Source organism: Oncorhynchus keta, chromosome 35, assembly GCF_023373465.1.
Source record: "Oncorhynchus keta strain PuntledgeMale-10-30-2019 chromosome 35, Oket_V2, whole genome shotgun sequence".
Classification (NCBI taxonomy): Eukaryota; Metazoa; Chordata; class Actinopteri; order Salmoniformes; family Salmonidae; genus Oncorhynchus; species Oncorhynchus keta.
The window spans coordinates 20,311,868-20,334,780 of record NC_068455.1 but is presented as its reverse complement, the minus strand read 5'-3'; the positions used below and the strand labels follow the sequence as shown (position 1 = coordinate 20,334,780).

General features: G+C 43.7%; 1 protein-coding gene and 1 long non-coding RNA gene across 48 annotated transcripts in view; one reads left to right on the top strand and one right to left on the bottom strand.

Annotated features, from left to right (window-relative positions):
- Positions 1–90: 90 nt before the first annotated feature.
- LOC118372362 (uncharacterized) lies at positions 91–3,525 on the bottom strand. The gene is made up of 3 exons (XR_004823207.2): positions 3,272–3,525; positions 1,048–2,092; positions 91–625 (listed from the first exon to the last, which is right to left on the bottom strand). It is a non-coding gene; the product is annotated as an uncharacterized LOC118372362 (long non-coding RNA).
- Positions 3,526–5,629: 2,104 nt separating this feature from the next.
- The window catches only part of LOC118372359 (rho GTPase-activating protein 5-like), a 96,097-nt gene continuing 78,813 nt past the window's right edge, over positions 5,630–22,913 (top strand). For 36 of the 47 annotated variants that reach the window (XR_008092859.1, XR_008092862.1, XR_008092857.1 and 33 more), the window contains exons 1-3: positions 5,634–5,904; positions 7,851–11,755; positions 13,997–14,147. Coding sequence is in view for 2 of the 47 variants with exons in the window: in XM_035758217.2 (XP_035614110.1) it covers positions 8,042–11,755; positions 13,997–14,147; positions 14,836–14,852 (3,882 nt within the window). In the remaining 45 variants the exon portion in view is untranslated. Of the gene's footprint in view, positions 5,905–7,134; positions 7,767–7,850; positions 11,756–13,996; positions 14,148–14,835; positions 15,288–22,913 lie in introns of those variants that run through there. The other 11 variants (XR_008092869.1, XR_008092865.1, XR_008092860.1 and 8 more) reach the window with 3 other exon arrangements.

Genomic DNA, 22,913 nt, shown 5'->3' with positions numbered 1-22,913 from the left:
CACACTGCTAACACAAAACGACATGACTCAACACACTGCAGAGCTGAAAACTCAGACTCAACACTGCTAGAAGAGATGAAAATGCGACATGCAGACTCAACACACTGCTAGCAGAGCTGATAAACGACATGCAGACGCAACACACTGCTAGCAGAGCTGAAAAACGACATGCAGACTCAACACACTGCTAACAGAGCTGAAAAAAGACATGCAGACTCAACACACTGCTAGCAGAGCTGAAAAAGGACATGCAGACTCAACACACTGCTAGCAGAGCTGAAAAAGGACTTGCTTTCAGAGCCTAGGATCTCTGTTCAGTGCACAACAGGGGAAAACATCCATGTAAATTGGATGATATCCTAGGCCTAGGACACAGCAGTGTCAGATACACATTGGAAATACAAATATTGCTTTCTTTGGTATCAGGATACACATTCTTTACTCTCCTTTGATTCAGTTGTTTCAGTTTGGAGGTCTTTATTTCAGTGTCAAGCCTGGTTTGGAGCTTATTAGGGCTCACCTCTTCCCCTGCAGCTCCAGAGTAAACAAGGGACCAAAGAGCCCAGTGAGCCACAGGCTAAGATGTAGAGGGACTCTCAAACACAACTGGCAGGAGACTGTAGATCTGAGGAGATAAAGAGAGAGATTTGAGGGTTGGTGAGGTGAATAATTCATGATTGTGGAGAAGGAGATTTTAGATGAAGCAGGGGTACTGTGTAGAGCCGGGACCATACCAGTATTGCGATACTCATTAGTATCGTGGCAAGGAAACAAAACAGAAAGTGGTTGTAACCTTTTTAGGAAAACAACCCTAGAGAGACAGACAGAAGAAAGCTGGGGTATTGGCCTGCAGCTGGGTTTTTGATGTCTGGGCGGGCATGCCCATAGAAATGTAATTCTTAGAATGGGGACCCCCATTCCAGTGGGTGCTGAGGAGGCATTAAAATTGATGTGGTCTGAGGGGCTAAGTCCATTATAGGAACGTTGTGTCTATGGGCATGGCTGGGTGGTGTGTGAGACTTGGTCTGGGCGCATCAACGTCTTTACCTTGCTCTCCGTGTCTGCTGCTGAAGGACGTGTGTCTGAGGCATGGGCCAGTGGTGGGGATGGATGAAATGGAGGAGCTCACTAATGTTGCCTCGACCTCAGTGTTCAATTAAAAATTAAGCTTAGGCTGCTATAGTAATATGTAGCAACTTCACCATCAGCTCTCAAGGACATTCGCTTCTGTACCAGGACTTGATCCAAGCAAAAAACTAAATCCAATAGGCCTTTATTTTTCCCACAACGTAGAGGTGATTATACACTGTACATTGCTTTGAGGGGAATTTTATTTGTGATTGTTTGTTTGACAACCTTTCAAGCCCATAGTTAAAGAGATATAGCACACACTTGCCGTAAATGACATCACTATCTTCAGATTAATAATTTACCCACATAGTCACTGTGGTTTCAATAGCGATAGCAAGAAGGCAGTCAATATAGTATGAAGTGTTCTGCAATGTTTTAAGGCCTATTCTTGAGACAGATGGACCTTACATATCTAAGACAGATATGATGGTGGTGGTTATTCTAGGAGTTCCTTGTCTAAGGCCTACGGTATGTTATGTTTCAGCCAAAATACTAATGCACCATAAGTGCTGCATTGGATGTTACAAGAAATGCCCCTCATCTCTCACAGGAAGCTATAGCCTTTTGAAACTTAAGGAGATAATAGTTATAGATCAGAAATAATGCCAAACATTGACCATTAGAAATCAGCATCACCACAACACAAAGCTACAGGGATTAATCAAGTTTGGTTTCCACTGTGAGACTGTTTCCTCGGCTGAACACTGCTTTCTATTCACATGCCGTGGCCGTCCTGGCTAATGCACAGAAAAAAATGTTTTAGTCTTGTTTCCTTCCACCTCTTCGCTAAAAGGACATATAAATACATGGATGTGACAGGTGGCTTGGTGGCTACAAGCAGCTACCTCCCTGTTTGCAATCTACACAAGCAGGGCAGACTGAGGTTAAATGGAGGTGACAGACGATTTCCCTTAGGTGATCAAGGGTCCAATTGATAGTGAAGTCTCACCGACACCTCAACCTGCAGACAGAGAGCATGAAGACACCATTGTTGTGAATTGAACACAAACACTCACTCACACAGACAGAGTTGAAGCTGGTAGTAGCTGCAGCCCTTAGTGACCCCCCCGCCACATAATACAAATGCAGCCTTAAGCACAACTGAATATCAAAGGGTTGTTGTGAGTTGTTTTCATTGAGGCACTTTACATTTTCCTGACTAATTTGTCATCTGTTTCAAACATATAAAAGCATACGTTTTATAATGCAGACTAAGACCTGTTGCTGACAATGACAGAACCATTAGGATGTTGTGAGTTTTCTCCTGTACAGGCTGTACTGTAGTGTCATTGATGTTTAATACACGTGCATGGTGTTGTGCTGACAGGAATATATACAGTATAGAATAACATCCCATCCCCATCCTAAGAATTATACATTTTTAGGGGCATTTGCAAAAAAAATCGGTAAGAAGGAAGTTGCATGTCTATACTCTAGCAGCTTTTAAATGCATACGCTTCCAGTTCAACGTGGGAGGCTGTCATTAAGGTCTTTTAACATGAGTATCTCCCATAGGCAGCTGTTTCATGCCTTATGAAGGGCACCCTGTCGCGCATGGAAAACCCAACTCGTTTTTGCTCAAAGAGGAATGAATTGTTATGGTTCCTTATGATAACACCACTCCGCATCCTTGACATGAAGAGGGCCAAAAGCAGAATGAACAGTTATTTAAAGGGTATAGGACTTCATACATTTATAACCCATACATACCACATCCATAAGCAGTACATAAGTGTTTCATAACCACCACAAGACAACCAAAATGTCAACTTACTTATACAGTGCCTTCACAAAATATTCATACTCTTTGACTTACTCCACATTTTATTGTTACAGCCTGAATTCAAAATGGATTAAATATATATTTTTCTCTCAAACATTTACACACAATACCCTATAATGTCAAAGTGAAAACATGTTTATAGAATCTTTTGCAAATGTATTGAAACTGAAATACAGAAATATTCAGAAGTATTCACACCCCTGAGTCAGGGCGGCGGTAGACTCAGAATATACTGATCGTGCAGGGTAGTTGAAAGAGAAGGCAATTACCTTATTGTTCTGAGAACAAAGAGGGTGTAAGGACCAATAGTTAAGATTCTCAACCAACACTTAAATCAGATGAGAACACACTACTTACTGCCTGTTGCTAGGAATCATCACATCTATTTCCAGGTTTTTCTTGTTCCATCACAAGCTTCACACTTGCATAGCATGGCAACCTCACACATAGTCTGCTCTTGGAACTGATTTGAATTCAACCATTGGCTAATAAATACGTTCCCTCCTCCTCTTTTTACTGCATCACTTGTGACAACAATGACACTGATGACACTGTGCGAAAGTTATATTGATTGACCTTTGACATGTAAGCTGCAAAGCACTGAGAGAGAAAAAAATAGAGAGAGAGAGAAAAAATAGAGAGAGAGAGAGAAAAAGAGAGAGAGAGCGAGAGAGAGAAAGAGAGAGAGAGGCAATGAGCCTTTTGGCTCTGAGTCTGTTAAGTTTGTAACTAACTCGTTAAATAAAGGTTCAATAAAAACTGTAAAATAAAACTAAGGCTCTGATTCCAATACCTTGTTCCTCTTCATATTGATAGATGCCAACCCAGAACACTGGGATCCTGTGTGAAACAACTCCCACTTTCTCTCCACCATTCAGCGTTGGTTGGGAGAGAATGCCCACTCTCACTAGAATATTTACACTCTGTTTCAGTGTGCCATCATCAAAACAACAGTGCATAGGACTATTAAAAACACGATTTTAGTTTGAAGGATAACATGAAAATATGAACACTTAAGTGACACAAACAATTGGACAAAGCTCCCTGAGCATTCCAGCTCGTCCCTGGTGTTTAATGTCGCAACAATTGAAGAGGGACAGTTAAGCCCAAAACAGACCCAGACAATGGAGCTTGGACTCTCAGCTTCACTGTTAAAGGCTATATTGCATTATGATGACTAACAATAAAACTGCACAGCGATGTCTGGATTTCCAACTCAAAGTAGAAAAGGCTTATATAAAAGGGTTGATAACTTTGTGTCTGTCAGTTGTGAGGGACACACTTTCTTTGATACAATTTATTTCAGAAACTTACTTCCTATCACATTTTTTTCATAAGATGCTTGATGCAGATATCTTACATGTACATTACAACATGTAAGTTGAACATCATCATGTACCATCATTGCATATGCATAGTTTATCTACTAGGGCTCTATCAATCTTAATGGATAAAACCAAATCAGGTTGAAATTAACTGTACCTCCTGGATAGAACCAAATCAGGTTGAAATTAACTGTACCTCCTGGATAGAACCAAATCAGGTTGAAATTAACGGAACCTCCTGGATAGAACCAAATCAGGTTGAAATTAACTGTACCTCCTGGATAGAACCAAATCAGGTTGAAATTAACTGTACCTCCTGGATAGAACCAAATCAGGTTGAAATTAACTGTACCTCCTGGATAGAACCAAATCAGGTTGAAATTAACTGAACCTCCTGGATAGAACCAAATCAGGTTGAAATTAACTGTACCTCCTGGATAGAACCAAATCAGGTTGAAATTAACTGTACCTCCTGGATAGAACCAAATCAGGTTGAAATTAACTGTACCTCCTGGATAGAACCAAATCAGGTTGAAATTAACTGAACCTCCTGAATAGAACCAAATCAGGTTGAAATTAACTGAACCTCCTGGATAAAACCAAATCAGGTTGAAATGTATTCTACAATGAATTTCCACTTCAATGACAAATTCATCATCAACAGAAGACACTAATGTGTATAGAACAGTATAAAAAATGTGTAGAAGTGTAGACTATGGTTGAGTGAGAGACAAGCTGTAGCGATTCCCCCTTCCCTCTAAGTCAAGATAAAAGCAAGAGCTTAACAAACAAGGTTTTGCAAATCTGCCTAGAATCCACTAGTGGAGCATTGAAAGTAAAGGCCTTAGGGTGAGCAGCATATTGTGTAGTATTAAAAACCTGCCGTTGAATTTCTCCAGAGAGCATTACACTATTTTGGAAAACAACTAAGTTTGTCTGTCATATAAAACCCTCATGGAATATTATTGTAATTCACATGAATGTTACTGAAATTCTTCAGATGGCTTCTTTCAGATGTGCATATCCCTGTAATAAACTTGCTATAACTATGTAATAACTTGGTTTGGCTCCACACTACAAGTAACCACAAAGATGTGTCAGTAGCCTACTGTAGGCTACTTGCAAAAGTAGATGGTCCAACCTTATGTACGATTGAACAATGTAGGTTATTACATTACATTCTCTACATAGATGTTTATTCTGGTTGGCAATGTGCCATCTCGTGGACATGATCCCTAATCACTGGTCTCTAATCACTATCACAAAAATAAGCCACCAAATATTCAGGCATTAGCGAATACTATTTCCAGACATGATTAATTCACACAAATACATAGCAACCATGCACGAGCTTCGCGCCCCTGCTTTGAGCCCTAATGGAAAAGTTACTGGAGAGAGAGAGAGTGGGTGAGAGCAGGATGTATCAGTCGCCATTACTGACTGGGATGAGAGAGAGGAGGGAGCAGGTCTCCGATTACACGCATACCACCAATTAAACAAAATATATAAAAACAAAACACATTTGGAATAGAAAGAGGATGCACGGAACGTTCCCCGTGAATTGCAGTGCACGAGCCGTTGAAAAATAGAATTTGCTGGAGTAAAATAATACACTTGGAATGCTACCTTTTTTCGTGGTCTCGGAGCTGGGAGCGACCATGTTAGGTAGGGGAATGTATTTGGAATGGACTGAATCGAATTTCTTCATTAGCAACAGCCTGGATACAATTGTCTGTGTCAAATAAATTCATTTTTTTCCAATTAAGGATCAAGGGACGTAACGAAATATTTCGGCAAGGTCATTCGTTTGTATTTTGCGCTGAGTGAAATGTATTATTGTTCGACCAGCTACCACTATTTTGCTATCTAACTAGGCAGTGTTAGCTACAGCTAGCGAGTGGGCTAAGCTCAGCCAGAGACTACTCTGGAAGCAAGCGATTTTAGCTTAGGCCCTTGAGTTGGCTATACAAGTCATTCTTCCAACCAAATGCCATTGATGATGGGGTTATCATTGTCATAGTTTCTGATTACAATGGCATAGCCAGACGTAACCTTTTATTGCATGGGTTATTATAATTGTTACCATGTGCAGATAAAACAAACCACGTTTGCTAGCAACCTAATTGGAAGTGTGACAGTTTCACTTGGTGGACGTTTCTTCTTGATAGTTCGCACGCAGTTAATGTTAGCTAGCTAGGACAGGTACATTAGCTAGCTAACTAATGAACCTCGGATTGTTGCAAGATGATAATTGTTACTGACAAGTTGTCCAGAGCAGCGGCGTGCTTTTGAATAACCTCTACATCTCGTGGTAGAGGGTTGCTTTTGAGTTTTGATTGGTGTGCCTCCCTGGCAATGACATTCTTGGTTGAATACCATTATCATTCATTAATGACGGGTTATGAAGGGCGCACCGTTCAGAACGTAGCAGATCAGAAAGAAATGTAACCACAGCCAGGCACTACGATGGTTTGCTAGTGATAGAACCACAGCCAGGCACTACGATGGTTTGCTAGTGATAGAACCACAGCCAGGCACTACGATGGTTTGCTAGTGATAGAACCACAGCCAGGCACTACGATGGTTTGCTAGTGATAGAACCACAGCCAGGCACTACGATGGTTTGCTAGTGATAGAACCACAGCCAGGTACCTTCTCACCCAGGCACTGATGGCAGTGCTAGTCCACAGCCAGGCACTCTGGTTTGCTAGATAAACCACAGCCAACAAAAAGTCAGTAGATATGCAATAGCTAAATTCCTGTTTTGCTAATAGGCTATGGTTTGCTAAGATAGAACCACAGCCAGGCACCGGGTGTAAGAACCACAGCCAGGCACTACGATGGTTTGCTATTATACCTTCTCACCTCGGACACACATCTCGATCAAAACTGGACTGTTTGCGTTGTAAGATGTCATGATGGGGTGTGTTGCATGATTCTTAGGTGACGAACATGCGAAGTGCAACAAATAATAGCCAGTATTGTTGTCAAAAGGTCCAATGATGACAGGTGCTATAGTTCTCTAGTAACATCTGCAACTAGTATTTTTGGAGTAAACTGAAATATAATCCATATCGAATGATGATGAATAGTAGGTTTCTGGAATTTGCTAAATAACTCAATTATGATCTTGTCTCCTTATGCTTTTTTCATTATTTCTAGGTCACTGCCTCCAAGTCTGAAGTTGCATAACATTTTTTATCTTCTGCACAAATTGGATAAAATTAGTTTTTTTTAATGGAATGGCCAATATCTGTGGGGGGAAATTACTCATGAAAAGAGTCACTGACACTGAACAAGGAACTTATTTGTTACACTCCTACAGACAGTACAGGATTTATCAACATTTTTATTTGCAGTTTATCACATTTTGTTTTTGCAGGTTAACCTCTGTTGTAGGTTATTGCCTCATATGACCGACAGTCTCCAGAGCGGAAATAGCCTACTGTAACTGTTCAGATTGTATCATTAGTCCTGTGGACTGTTTGCCAAAGTTGTTCACTATAAAGGGAACACGGTGCCATTTGGTACGTAGACCATATTAGGCCTGTATGATCTGTTTTTGTGTTCCTATGTGTGTGTAGTTCAATTATACACTCTTTCTTTTTCAGGGAGGTCATAATAATGGAGAACCAGCTGCCCTATCCCAGCTCGAGGATCTAGAAGGATACAGCGATTCACCACTAAAGGGAGAAAGCCATGAACGTGCACCAGCACCCTATCTAGCCAATTGGAGTGGAATGATAGCTGTGCTGGTAGAAACCTTTCTTGAAATTGACAAAGCAATGACAGGGAGAATATAATGGCCAAGAACAAGGAGGCACGTCCCCCAACATATGCTGTTAGTGTTGTCGGCCTCTCAGGGACAGAGAAGGAGAAGGGCAATTGTGGCGTGGGCAAGTCCTGTCTATGCAACAGATATGTGTGTTCCAACGCTGACGGCTACTACACTGAGCACACTTCTGTGTTGAGCACAATTGACTTTGGAGGTCGTGTGGTGAACAATGATCACTTCCTCTACTGGGGTGAAGTGCCACACCGAAGCGATGACGGGCTCGAGTGTAAAATTCAAATCATTGAACAAACAGAGTTCATTGATGATCAGACTTTCTTGCCACATCGCAGCACAAACCTGCAGCCCTATAGTAAAAGGGCTGCAGCCTTCAAGCTACAGTCTGCTGAGAAGCTGATGTACATTTGCACCGACCAGCTTGGCCTGGAACAGGATTTTGATCAGAAGCAGATGGCCGATGGGAAACTGAACATTGACGGTTTTTTATTGTGCATAGACGTGAGCAAAGGCTGCAATAGGAAATTTGAGGATCAGATGAAATTTGTCAACAGCCTTTATTCTCAAATGGTCAAATCGAAAAAGCCCATCGTCATTGCTGCAACTAAATGTGATGAGTGCATGGAGCAGTATCTAAGGGACCTTCAGGTGTTCGCTGCAAGCAAAAAGAACCTCCTGGTGGTAGAAACGTCAGCTCGATCGAGAATCAATGTAGACCTCTGTTTTAACGCGTTGACCCAGCAGATGGACAAACCACGAGGCAAACCCAAAATCATTCCTTATTTGGAGGCCTATAAAGTTCAGCGACAATTAGTAGCCACAGTGTCCGACAAGTTTGAAAAGAGGATTGTACAAACCGTCAGAGATTATCACATAAGTTGGAAAACAGTGAGTAACATGTTGAAAAACCACCCCGACTATGAGGAATACATCAACTTGGAAGGCACCCGAAAAGCTAGAAACACCCTCAACAAGCACATCGAACAGCTGAAGCAGGAACATATCAGGAAAAGGAGGGAAGAATACTTCTCGAGCCTGCCAAAAATTCTCAATAACTTGCTCAACAACTTGGAAGAACTCGAGAACCTGAGCTGGTCGGAGGCTCAAAGTATCTTGAAGAGCAGGGCTGAGTTTCATTTCTGGTTTGTGGTGCTGGAGCACACTCCATGGGATGAGACGGACCAAATTGACAAAGTCAACGACAGAAGAGTGCCCTTTGATCTCCTTAAAACGTTGGAAGGGGAAAAGATTTATCAGAACCATGTCCAGCATCTGTTCTCAGAGAAAATGCGGTTAGAAATGAAGAATAGATTCAAGAAGACATTGGATAGAGTCCATTTCATCAGTCCTGGACAACCCTGGGAAGAGGTCATGTGTTTTGTCATGGAGGACGAGGCCTACAAGTATATCAGTGAATCTGATCACAGGGATGTTTACAGCCAGCATCAGCAGGAAATAGTTGAAAGGGCCAAAGAGGAATTTCAGGAAATGCTTTTTGAACACGCAGAGCTGTTTTATGACCTTGATTTAAACGCCACCCCAAGCTGTGACAAAATGAGCGAGATCCACACTGTGCTCAACGAGGAGCCCAGATACAGAGCTCTGCAGAAACTGGCCCCTGACAGGGAGTCACTTCTTCTCAAGCACATCGGGTTCGTCTACCACCCCACGAAGGAGACGTGTCTGAGCGGACAGAGCTGCGTTGACATGAATGTCGAGCAGGTACTGGCTAACAGGCTAGTTCAGCTGGACCATGGTCGCTCTAATCTCTACTATAACAGTGCCAACATTGATAAAGTCAATTTGTGTCTCTTGGGAAGGGAGGGTCTCGCACAAGAACTTGCAAATGAAATCCGAGCCCAGTCCACAGACGACGAGTACACCCTGGATGGGAAAATCTATGAACTGGAGCTTCTGCCTGTTGATGTCAATTCAACGTTGCTCTTTAGTCATACGTGGGCGTCGACCTTCAAACCTCACGGAATCTTCTGTGTCTTCAGCTCCATAGAGTCGCTAAATTGTATTGGCGACTGCGTAGGGAGAATCAGGGCAGAGATTGCACAGAACAGGAGGGAGAGATACGCTCCGTCATTGCCATTCATTCTAATCCTAGCAAACCAGAGAGACAGCGTTTGCAAAAATATGCCTATATTAAGGCATCAGGGCCAACAGCTTGCAAATAAGCTACAGTGCACCTTTGTAGATATACCTTCTGCTACCTTTCCACGGAAGTTTAACGAGTTCCAAATTAAACAGGCTCTCAGAGGAGTATTAGAAGGGCTAAAGCACAACTTTGATGTGATGAGCCCTCTGCCGTCCATCAAAGACATGTCAGAGACCGACTTGAGGATTGTTATGTGTGCCGTGTGTGGGGATCCATTTAGCGTAGACCTCATCCTCTCACCTTTTCTGGATTCACATTCCTGCAGCGCAGGGCAACCTGGCCAAAGTAACACTCTGATCCTCAACAAAATCATCGGTGACAGTCGCAGAAGAATACAGGTCACAGTCCTCTCCTACCACTCCTCCATCGGAATCAGGAAGGACGAGCTCGTCCATGGATACATCTTGGTCTACTCAGCAAAACGCAAGTCCTCCATGGCGATGCTCAGAGCATTCCTGGCAGAGGTCCAAGATGTCATCCCTGTTCAAATGGTGGCCGTCACAGACAGTCAAGCAGACTTCTTTGAGAATGACCCAATCAAAGACCTCATGACTGAAGGAGAGCACATCGCTACAGAGATAACCGCCAAATTCACAGCTCTCTACTCTCTGTCTCAGTACCATCGTCAGACGGAAGTCTTCACGCCGTTCTTCAACGAGGTGCTAGAGAAGAAGAGCAGCATCGAGAGTGCCTTCATGTTTGACAGCTCTCGAGACTGCACGGGTGCGAGTGAAGATGTCTTCCCTCAGTCTCCCCACAGCCATTCCCCTGCTTACAGTTACTACCCTGACTCAGAGGACGACACCGAGGCTCCTCCGCCTTACAGCCCCATCGGGGACGACGTGCAGCTTCTTCCAACACTTAGCGAACGTGGAAAGTGCAGGATCGATCTGGAGGGGAACGAGTACCCTGTCCATAGCACACCTGTCGGTGACCAAGAGCGCAACCACAGAGTTCCTCCCCCGGTTAGACCCAAGCCTATACTATCCAAGCCCAACGTCAAGAAGTTGGACCCCAATCTCCTGAAGACCATTGAGGCTGGGATGAGGAGCAACAGACGACAACGCAGCCCCATGGCCCAAGGTGAAGACGTCGAGGCATCCGACAATTACGCAGACCCAGTAGACACTCTCCTGAAATCAAAGGGCTTTACCGACAACATCTACGCTGTCCCGGAGGACTCCCACAGCAGGAACCTCAAAATGCTCAACTCGTTTGAGGGACTTCACGTCTCACACGGGGACGAGGAGAACGGCTTCGACCACAAGGCGCAGGCCAGTAGGAGGCCCACCAAGTATAAGCACCGCTCCAAAATACTCTTCAGCAAAACCAAGATGTACCACAGACGTGTCCACTCCGACGTCAGCGATGATGAGTCTGGGCCGGCCATGCAGAAGAAGAAGAAGGGCAGGGCCCATCGGGGCAGTGAGGAAGACCCCCTGCTGTCCCCTGCGGACCCCTGGAAGGGAGGGATAGACAACCCTGCCATCACCTCCGATCCAGAGCAGGATGACATGAAGAAGAAAAAGAAGAAAACGCCAAAGACAAAGGAACCTAAAAAGGTAGGCATTCTGATTCATGATTACTATAACACAGATTCAGAATGGTCTGCTCTCATGATTACTATAACACAGATTCAGAATGGTCTGCTCTCATGATTACTATAACACAGATTCAGAATGGTCTGCTCTCATGATTACTATAACACAGATTCAGAATGGTCTGCTCTCATGATTACTATAACACAGATTCAGAATGGTCTGCCATCATGAGTACTATAACACAGATTCAGAATGGTCTGCTCTCATGATTACTATAATACAGATTCAGAATGGTCTGCTCTCATGATTACTATAACACAGATTCAGAACGGTCTGCTCTCATGATTACTATAACACAGATTCAGAATGGTCTGCCATCATGATTACTATAACACAGATTCAGAATGGTCTGCTCTCATGATTACTATAACACAGATTCAGAATGGTCTGCTCTCATGATTACTATAACACAGATTCAGAATGGTCTGCTCTCATGATTACTATAACACAGATTCAGAATGGTCTGCTCTCATGATTACTATAACACAGATTCAGAATGGTCTGCTCTCATGATTACTATAACACAGATTCAGAATGGTCTGCCATCATGATTACTATAACACAGATTCAGAATGGTCTGCGCTCATTATTACTATAACACAGATTCAGAACGGTCTGCTCTCATGATTACTATAACACAGATTCAGAACGGTCTGCTCTCATGATTACTATAACACAGATTCAGAATGGTCTGCTCTCATGATTACTATAACACAGATTCAGAATGGTCTGCTCTCATGATTACTATAACACAGATTCAGAATGGTCTGCTCTCATGATTACTATAACACAGATTCAGAATGGTCTGCTCTCATGATTACTATAACACAGATTCAGAACGGTCTGCTCTCATGATTACTATAACACAGATTCAGAATGGTCTGCTCTCATGATTACTATAACACAGATTCAGAATGGTCTGCTCTCATGATTACTATAACACAGATTCAGAATGGTCTGCTCTCATGATTACTATAACACAGATTCAGAATGGTCTGCTCTCATGATTACTATAACACAGATTCAGAATGGTCTGCTCTCATGATTACTATAACACAGATTCAGAATGGTCTGCTCTCATGATTACTATAACACAGATTCAGAATGGTCTGCGCTCATGATTACTATAACACAGATTCAGAATGGTCTGCTCTCATGATTACTATAACACAGATTCAGAATGGTCTGCTCTCATGATTACTATAAAACCAGATTCAGAATGGTCTGCGCTCATGATTACTATAACACAGATTCAGAACGGTCTGCTCTCATGATTACTATAACACAGATTCAGAATGGTCTGCGCTCATGATTACTATAACACAGATTCAGAATGGTCTGCGCTCATGCATTGAAGAAAATCAATGTTTGAACTATCACACTGAGAGTAAATGTGAATTGTACTTTTTGTTGAATGTTGCAACATCACTTTCTCCTGGCCAAGCATGCACTCCCATTCCTTAGCAATTAACATGGGATATAACACAAGCAATGACAACACAATCACGGTTAAATATGACCGCCATAGTTGATGAGTGAGAGGAGAATTGGGTATCCCACTGTATTGTAGTCTGTTAAAGGCATTTGAAGGCAGGCAGGGTTCCCAGGGTGTGGAGGAAGTGCTCTGAGGCATGAATCAGTGGACAGCTTTTATGGTCCAAATGGCACCCTATTCCCAATATAGTGCACTACATTTGACCAAAGCCCTATGGTCTGGTCAAAAGTAGTACACTATATAGGGAATAGGGTGACATTTGGGACAAAAGCTGTCGACTTCACATTTTCACTACAGTACTGTACAGTAGGTCCACACTCACAATGACGTTTCAAGGAGCTTGCTTCATTCTTCATGATGACAAATGATTTTGTCTGCACATAACAGGACAATCATACACAAATGTTTTGGTTGAAAGCCAAACTTCATATATTAGAATCGTGAATCGTTTTCACTACAGTAGCACCACTGCCATTAAGTATACTCTTGTTGTTTGAACATTTTGCTGTCTTTGATAATCAGGCAACAGAACATTAACAAAAAACTAAATGTTAGTTATTGCAAGGTGTTTTACACGTTTCTTTTTCAATTAGAGATGAAGTCTTGTGGGGAATGACAACTCTTGAAGTATTGAAATTGAAAGGATGAACTTTATTTCTGTAGTTTGTTTTGAAAACGATACTATAATGTTTTCCTTCAATTCACAGCCAAAATCCAAGCTCACAAAGCCTTTGTACCCTCCCACACGGAGGAATTGGGAGAGCCACTACTTTGGTGTTCCCCTACAGAATCTGGTCACCCCGGACCGGCCAATCCCCTTGTTCATTGAGAAGTGTGTGGACTACATTGAACGCACTGGTAGGTTATTTTATATCAGTTGTGTGTGTGTGTGTGTGTGTGTGTGTGTGTGTGTGTGTGTGTGTGTGTGTGTGTGTGTGTGTGTGTGTGTGTGTGTGTGTGTGTGTGTGTGTGTGTGTGTGTGTGTGTGTGTGTGTGTGTGTGTGTGTGTGTGTGTGTGTGAAAACACAGGCTACCCCAAATATGTATGCTATTTGGTCGGAATTCACTTGAGCCTTTTGTGGCTGCTGCTAACAAAATGTGTCATTCAGTCATGCTGCCTTTTCACGATTAGCTGACAGTTCTTGGGATTTCAGTTGTGTGATAATATGATAACCCCTCTGGTCCAACTGACTGGCATGACCTTTATGACAGAACGTCATTGTGGTTGAGTTTATTGTTATTGCATTACAAACCACGGATTTCCAGAAAGAAGAGAGGATTCATTTATTACAGGTATAGTATGATTCCTTCTTAGATTCCCCGTCTGTTTGTATCGACTTAACCTGCTTAACATGTGCTTAAGCTCTTACTTAGCGCACTTGATCCTTTTAATTGTTGGATCTCATGTAATGTTAGGGGTTAATCTATTGATTCATTCGGCCCATGGGTTTTAAACAAGCTTATTCACTGACATGCCAAGGTACATTTGTTCACAATCCTTTAGTAGTCAAACGTAGCATTGTAACAATATTGTTTCCCCTTGCAGTGAATCAAAGGGTTTGAATCGCCTTAGTTTCTGCAAAGTGCATCAGTCGCCAGATGTAAGACATGACTGGGGAGAGAAGACTCCTCTAACTGCTTACACATTCAATTGAGGATTTCATTAAAGGCTTCCTTTTCCCCCACTGATAAATGGTGTTTAATGGGGGGCAGAAGAGGGGAGGGCGATGACTGGGCATGGTGAATGATTAACTGGAATTTGATGTTGATGCATTTGGAAATGTCATTGGCCATTATTCTCTCACTTAGCCTAATGCTAATGCCGACCAATATTTTGAATGCAGCAGCAAAAATGTCCCTCTAGGTTATTCGTAATGCTATCTGATTTGTAAATATGCAGTTTACCTTAGTGTCTGGAACTGCAAATGATTTAATCTGACTGCAGTGAACCCTCAATGCAGCATTATTTTTTATGTATTTTCTCAATTTAAAATGTTTATTTTTGGGGAGTTGAACGTAATCTCTGAAGATATGTTAAACCAATTAAACAAGCTCAGTAAAAAAAGTGGATTGTTTTTGTTTGCTATGAAGTCAATGGAATAGAGTAACTTCATTCCAGTAGTAGTTATTGGAAACTTCCTGCTTGCTAGGCTATTGGTATCAGCGGCATCTTTCATTGCACTGTGTGCCCCATGCATATCATGTGTATATGACGGAAAAACTAACTTGAAACCTGAACATGACCGTTGTGTTCAATGGAAACATTGACTGGTATTGACTCAATATCCAGTAAGTGAGAAGCCTGAGGTCTCAGACAAGCCAACATTGTGGTGAATATCAAAGAGGTGAATTTCACACGGATCTGAGTAGCCTAGTTTGTGGCAGGTTTACATGCCTTTGAAGCAGTGGGCTGTGTGGCAATGAGACAAGCCCAGCACACTGCTGTGTGGCAATGAGACAAGCCCAGCACACTGCTGTGTAGCAATGAGACAAGCCCAGCACCCTGCTGTGTAGCAATGAGACAAGCCCAGCACACTGCTGTGTGGCAATGAGACAAGCCCAGCACACTGCTGTGTGGCAATGAGACAAGCCCAGCACACTGCTGTGTAGCAATGAGACAAGCCCAGCACACTGCTGTGTAGCAATGAGACAAGCCCAGCACACTGCTGTGTGGCAATGAGACAAGCCCAGCACACTGCTGTGTGGCAATGAGACAAGCCCAGCACACTGCTGTGTAGCAATGAGACAAGCCCAGCACACTGCTGTGTAGCAATGAGACAAGCCCAGCACACTGCTGTGTAGCAATGAGACAAGCCCAGCACACTGCTGTGTGGCAATGAGACAAGCCCAGCACACTACTGTGTGGCAATGAGACAAGCCCAGCACACTGCTGTGTAGCAATGAGACAAGCCCAGCACACTGCTGTGTGGCAATGAGACAAGCCCAGCACACTGCTGTGTGGCAATGAGACAAGCCCAGCACACTACTGTGTGGCAATGAGACAAGCCCAGCACACTGCTGTGTAGCAATGAGACAAGCCCAGCACACTGCTGTGTAGCAATGAGACAAGCCCAGCACACTGCTGTGTGGCAATGAGACAAGCTCAGCACACTGCTGTGTGGCAATGAGACAAGCCCAGCACACTGCTGTGTAGCAATGAGACAAGCCCAGCACACTGCTGTGTGGCAATGAGACAAGCCCAGCACACTGCTGTGTGGCAATGAGACAAGCCCAGCACACTGCAGTCTGGCAATGAGACAAGCCCAGCACACTGCTGTGTAGCAATGAGACAAGCCCAGCACACTGCTGTGTAGCAATGAGACAAGCCCAGCACACTGATGTGTAGCAATGAGACAAGCCCAGCACACTGCTGTGTAGCAATGAGACATGCCCAGCACACTGTTGTGTAGCAATGAGACAAGCCCAGCACACTGTTGTGTAGCAATGAGACAAGCCCAGTACACTGCTGTGTGGCAATGAGACAAGCCCAGTACACTGCTGTGTGGCAATGAGACAAGCCCAGCACACTGCTGTGTAGCAATGAGACAAGCCCAGCACACTGCTGTGTAGCAATGAGACAAGCCCGGCACACTGCTGTGTGGCAATGAGACAAGCACAGCACACTGCTGTGTGGCAATGAGACATGCCCAGTACACTGTTGTGTAGCAATGAGACAAGCCCAGCACACTGTTGTGTAGCAATGAGACAAGCCCAGCACACTGTTGTGTAGCAATGAGACAAGCCCAGCACACTGCTGTGTGGCAATGAGACAAGCCCAGCACACTGCTGTGTAGCAATGAGACAAGCCCAGCACACTGCTGTGTGGCAATGAGACAAGCCCAGCACACTGCTGTGTAGCAATGAGACAGGCTCAGCACACTGCTGTGTGGCAATGAGACAAGCCCAGCACACTGCTGTGTGGCAATGAGACAAGCCCAGCACACTGCTGTGTGGCAATGAGACAAGCCCAGCACACTGCTGTGTGGCAATGAGACAAGCCCAGCACACTGCTGTGTGGCAATGAGACAAGCCCAGCACACTGCTGTGTAGCAATGAGACAAGCCCAGCACACTGCTGTGTGGCAATGATACAAGCCCAGCACACTGCTGTGTGGCAATGAGACAAGCCCAGCACACTGCTGTGTGGCAATGATACAAGCCCAGCACACTGCTGTGTGGCAATGAGACAAGCCCAGCACACTGCTGTGTGGCAATGAGACAAGCCCAGCACACTGCTGTGTAGCAATGATACAAGCCCAGCACACTGCTGTGTGGCAATGAGACAAGCCCAGCACACTGCTGTGTGGCAATGATACAAGCCCAGCACACTGCTGTGTGGCAATGAGACAAGCCCAGCACACTGCTGTGTGGCAATGAGACAAGCCCAGCACACTGCTGTGTGGCAATGATACAAGCCCAGCACACTGCTGTGTGGCAATGAGACAAGCCCAGCACACTGCTGTGTGGCAATGAGACAAGCCCAGCACACTGCTGTGTGGCAATGATACAAGCCCAGCACACTGCTGTGTGGCAATGAGACAAGCCCAGCACACTGCTGTGTGGCAATGATACAAGCCCAGCACACTGCTGTGTGGCAATGAGACAAGCCCAGCACACTGCTGTGTAGCAATGATACAAGCCCAGCACACTGCTGTGTGGTTGGATGAAATAGTTCCTGTTTGTGGAGCTTACTGTTCGTCAATCAAAGCACAGTAAGCCGATGTACAAGCACATCGTGGCTGCATTTGAAACAAGCAAGATAAAATAAATGAATGTGCCAGAAAACAATAGGCTAAGTGGTTTCCGACATTATATGGGACATCCAAATGGACTCACAGACGATGAAGGAGCATCGTGCTCTCTCCCTCCTTGTAAAGACATTTGACTGCAACCACAGTGTACACAACACACAGACCCAGGTTCCAGGATGCAGGACAGACTTCAGACCTTCAAACTAGAGGTGCTTCTCTGAAATCGCTCACTTTTGACTGACAGGCGCCTGTCCTATCAATAGATCGCTAGAACATGTTCATTCTAGTGGGAAAGGGCTCGGCTGTCTTTTTATCTGACTTGCGAAATGTAAAAAAGTAGCCTTGTTAATTTAAGTGAAAAAAGTACATCTGAAAATGAGTGTGTAACCGGCTGTAGGCGCTAGTGGAAACACTGTCATACATCTTCACGCCTTTACTAGTGGAAACACTGTCATACATCTTCACGCCTTTACTAGTGGAAACACTGTCATACATCTTCACGCCTTTACTAGTGGAAACACTGTCATACATCTTCATGCCTTTACTAGTGGAAACACTGTCATACATCTTCACGCCGGCACTAGTGGAAACACTGTCATACATCTTCACGCCTTTACTAGTGGAAACACTGTCATACATCTTCACGCCTTTACTAGTGGAAACACTGTCATACATCTTCACGCCTTTACTAGTGGAAACACTGTCATACATCTTCACGCCTTTACTAGTGGAAACACTGTCATACATCTTCACGCCTGCACTAGTGGAAACACTGTCATACATCTTCACGCCTTTACTAGTGGAAACACTGTCATACATCTTCACGCCTTTACTAGTGGAAACACTGTCATACATCTTCACTCCGGCACTAGTGGAAACACTGTCATACATCTTCACGCCTTTACTAGTGGAAACACTGTCATACATCTTCACTCCGGCACTAGTGGAAACACTGTCATACATCTTCACACCTTTACTAGTGGAAACACTGTCATACATCTTCACGCCTTTACTAGTGGAAACACTGTCATACATCTTCACGCCTTTACTAGTGGAAACACTGTCATACATCTTCACGCCTTTACTAGTGGAAACACTGTCATACATCTTCACGCCGGCACTAGTGGAAACACTGTCATACATCTTCACGCCTTTACTAGTGGAAACACTGTCATACATCTTCACGCCTTTACTAGTGGAAACACTGTCATACATCTTCACGCCTGCACTAGTGGAAACACTGTCATACATCTTCACGCCTTTACTAGTGGAAACACTGTCATACATCTTCATGCCTTTACTAGTGGAAAACACTGTCATGCATCTTCACGCCTTTACTAGTGGAAACACTGTCATACATCTTTACTAGTGGAAACACTGTCATACATCTTCACTCCTTTACTAGTGGAAACACTGTCATACATCTTCACGCCTTTACTAGTGGAAACACTGTCATACATCTTCACGCCGGCACTAGTGGAAACACTGTCATACATCTTCACGCCTTTACTAGTGGAAACACTGTCATACATCTTCACGCCGGTACTAGTGGAAACACTGTCATACATCTTCACGCCTTTACTAGTGGAAACACTGTCATACATCTTCATGCCTTTACTAGTGGAAACACTGTCATACATCTTCACTCTGGCACTAGTGGAAAACACTGTCATACATCTTCACGCCGGCACTAGTGGAAAACACTGTCATACTTCTTCACGCCTTTACTAGTGGAAACACTGTCATACATCTTCATGCCTTTACTAGTGGAAACACTGTCATACATCTTCACGCCTTTACTAGTGGAAACACTGTCATACATCTTCACGCCTTTACTAGTGGAAACACTGTCATACATCTTCACGCCTTTACTAGTGGAAACACTGTCATACATCTTCACGCCTTTACTAGTGGAAACACTGTCATACATCTTCATGCCTTTACTAGTGGAAACACTGTCATACATCTTCACGCCTTTACTAGTGGAAACACTGTCATACATCTTCACGCCTTTACTAGTGGAAACACTGTCATACATCTTCACGCCTTTACTAGTGGAAACACTGTCATACATCTTCACGCCGGTACTAGTGGAAACACTGTCATACATCTTCATGCCTTTACTAGTGGAAAACACTGTCATACATCTTCACGCCGGCACTAGTGGAAAACACTGTCATACTTCTTCACGCCTTTACTAGTGGAAACACTGTCATACATCTTCATGCCTTTACTAGTGGAAACACTGTCATACATCTTCATGCCTTTACTAGTGGAAAACACTGTCATGCATCTTCACGCCGACACTAGTGGAAACACTGTCATACATCTTTACTAGTGGAAACACTGTCATACATCTTCACTCCTTTACTAGTGGAAACACTGTCATACATCTTCACTCCTTTACTAGTGGAAACACTGTCATATATCTTCACTCCGGCACTAGTGGAAAACACTGTCATGCACCTTCACGCCGGCACTAGTGGAAACACTGTCATACATCTTCACGCCTTTACTAGTGGAAACACTGTCATACATCTTCACGCCTGCACTAGTGGAAACACTGTCATACATCTTCACTCCGGCACTAGTGGAAACACTGTCATACATCTTCACGCCTTTACTAGTGGAAACACTGTCATACATCTTCACGCCTTTACTAGTGGAAACACTGTCATACATCTTCACTCCGGCACTAGTGGAAACACTGTCATACATCTTCACTCCGGCACTAGTGGAAAACACTGTCATACATCTTCACTCCGGCACTAGTGGAAACACTGTCATACATCTTCACTCCGGCACTAGTGGAAAACACTGTCATACATCTTCACTCCGGCACTAGTGGAAAACACTGTCATACATCTTCACTCCGGCACTAGTGGAAAACACTGTCATACATCTTCACTCCGGCACTAGTGGAAAACACTGTCATACATCTTCACGCCGGTACTAGTGGAAACACTGTCATACATCTTCACGCCTTTACTAGTGGAAACACTGTCATACATCTTCACGCCTTTACTAGTGTAAACACTGTCATACATCTTCATGCCTTTACTAGTGGAAACACTGTCATACATCTTCACTCTGGCACTAGTGGAAACACTGTCATACATTTTCACGCCTTTACTAGTGGAAACACTGTCATACATCTTCACGCCTTTACTAGTGGAAACACTGTCATACATTTTCACGCCTTTACTAGTGGAAACACTGTCATACATTTTCACGCCTTTACTAGTGGAAACACTGTCATACATCTTCACGCCTTTACTAGTGGAAACACTGTCATACATCTTCACTCCGGCACTAGTGGAAACACTGTCATACATCTTCACGCCTTTACTAGTGGAAACACTGTCATACATCTTCACGCCTTTACTAGTGGAAAACACTGTCATACATCTTCACTCCGGCACTAGTGGAAACACTGTCATACATCTTCACGCCTTTACTAGTGGAAACACTGTCATACATCTTCACGCCTTTACTAGTGGAAACACTGTCATACATCTTCACTCCTTTACTAGTGGAAACACTGTCATACATCTTCACTCCTTTACTAGTGGAAACACTGTCATACATCTTCACTCCGGCACTAGTGGAAAACACTGTCATACATCTTCACTCCGGCACTAGTGGAAAACACTGTCATACATCTTCACGCCTTTACTAGTGGAAACACTGTCATACATCTTCACGCCTTTACTAGTGGAAACACTGTCATACATCTTCACGCCTTTACTAGTGGAAACACTGTCATACATCTTCACGCCTTTACTAGTGTAAACACTGTCATACATCTTCACGCCGGTACTAGTGGAAACACTGTCATACATCTTCACGCCTTTACTAGTGTAAACACTGTCATACATCTTCATGCCTTTACTAGTGGAAACACTGTCATACATCTTCACTCTGGCACTAGTGGAAAACACTGTCATACATCTTCACGCCTTTACTAGTGGAAACACTGTCATACATCTTCACTCCGGCACTAGTGGAAAACACTGTCATACATCTTCACTCCGGCACTAGTGGAAACACTGTCATATATCTTCACGTTTCAGTCATTGTGTCTAGTTTCTAAATGTTTTCTTTCTCTACCTGAAGATACTACTCATTCAGCAAGTTTGCTTGTTTCTTGCTGTCCGTGTGACCCTCACTAGATTGTAGTGACTGGGGGGTGAGGGGCTTTGCATGGTGTTGTGGACACTAGAACTGGTAGAATGGGGATGGAGACCTGAGAGAGAGGCCTTGCTGCTGCTGCTTTAATGTCTGTTTCCCTACAGACCAGGCTCACCCAAATACTGTGACTTCTATTAGTTTTAAATGACAAGGTCCTGACATGACTCAGACAGGGCCTGGATTTTGCTCTGGGGGCCTTAGTTTCAACTGGACTGGAGGTTCTGTGCTAATAAAATAGTTCTTATAGGTATTAGGCTATCATCGGATCACTGAACATAACATACACAGTGCTGCAGAGTGCAGGAAGAGGGCAGCTCGCTTCATCAAGATTCTGAGGAATGCTGAGCAATCACATTCAATTAACAGACACAAGTTGCTTCCCATTTTCTCTCTCCATGTCTCTCTCTCGCTCTCTCTTGCACTTTCTCGCTCTCCTGCCGCTATGGACGTTCTCATCTCCACATCACAAAATGGAGGATAGGAAAAGATAATTAAATAATGACTGACTGCACATATGTGCATAAGAAGCATGTTCAGACTGACACGCAGACTAGTACGTAGGCTTGGGTCACATAGAGAGAGAGCAGAATAGAAAGAGGATTGGGAGGCCCTGGTGTACAACTGAGCAAGAAGACAAGTACATTAGAGTGTCTAGTTTGAGAAACAGATGCCTCACAAGTCCT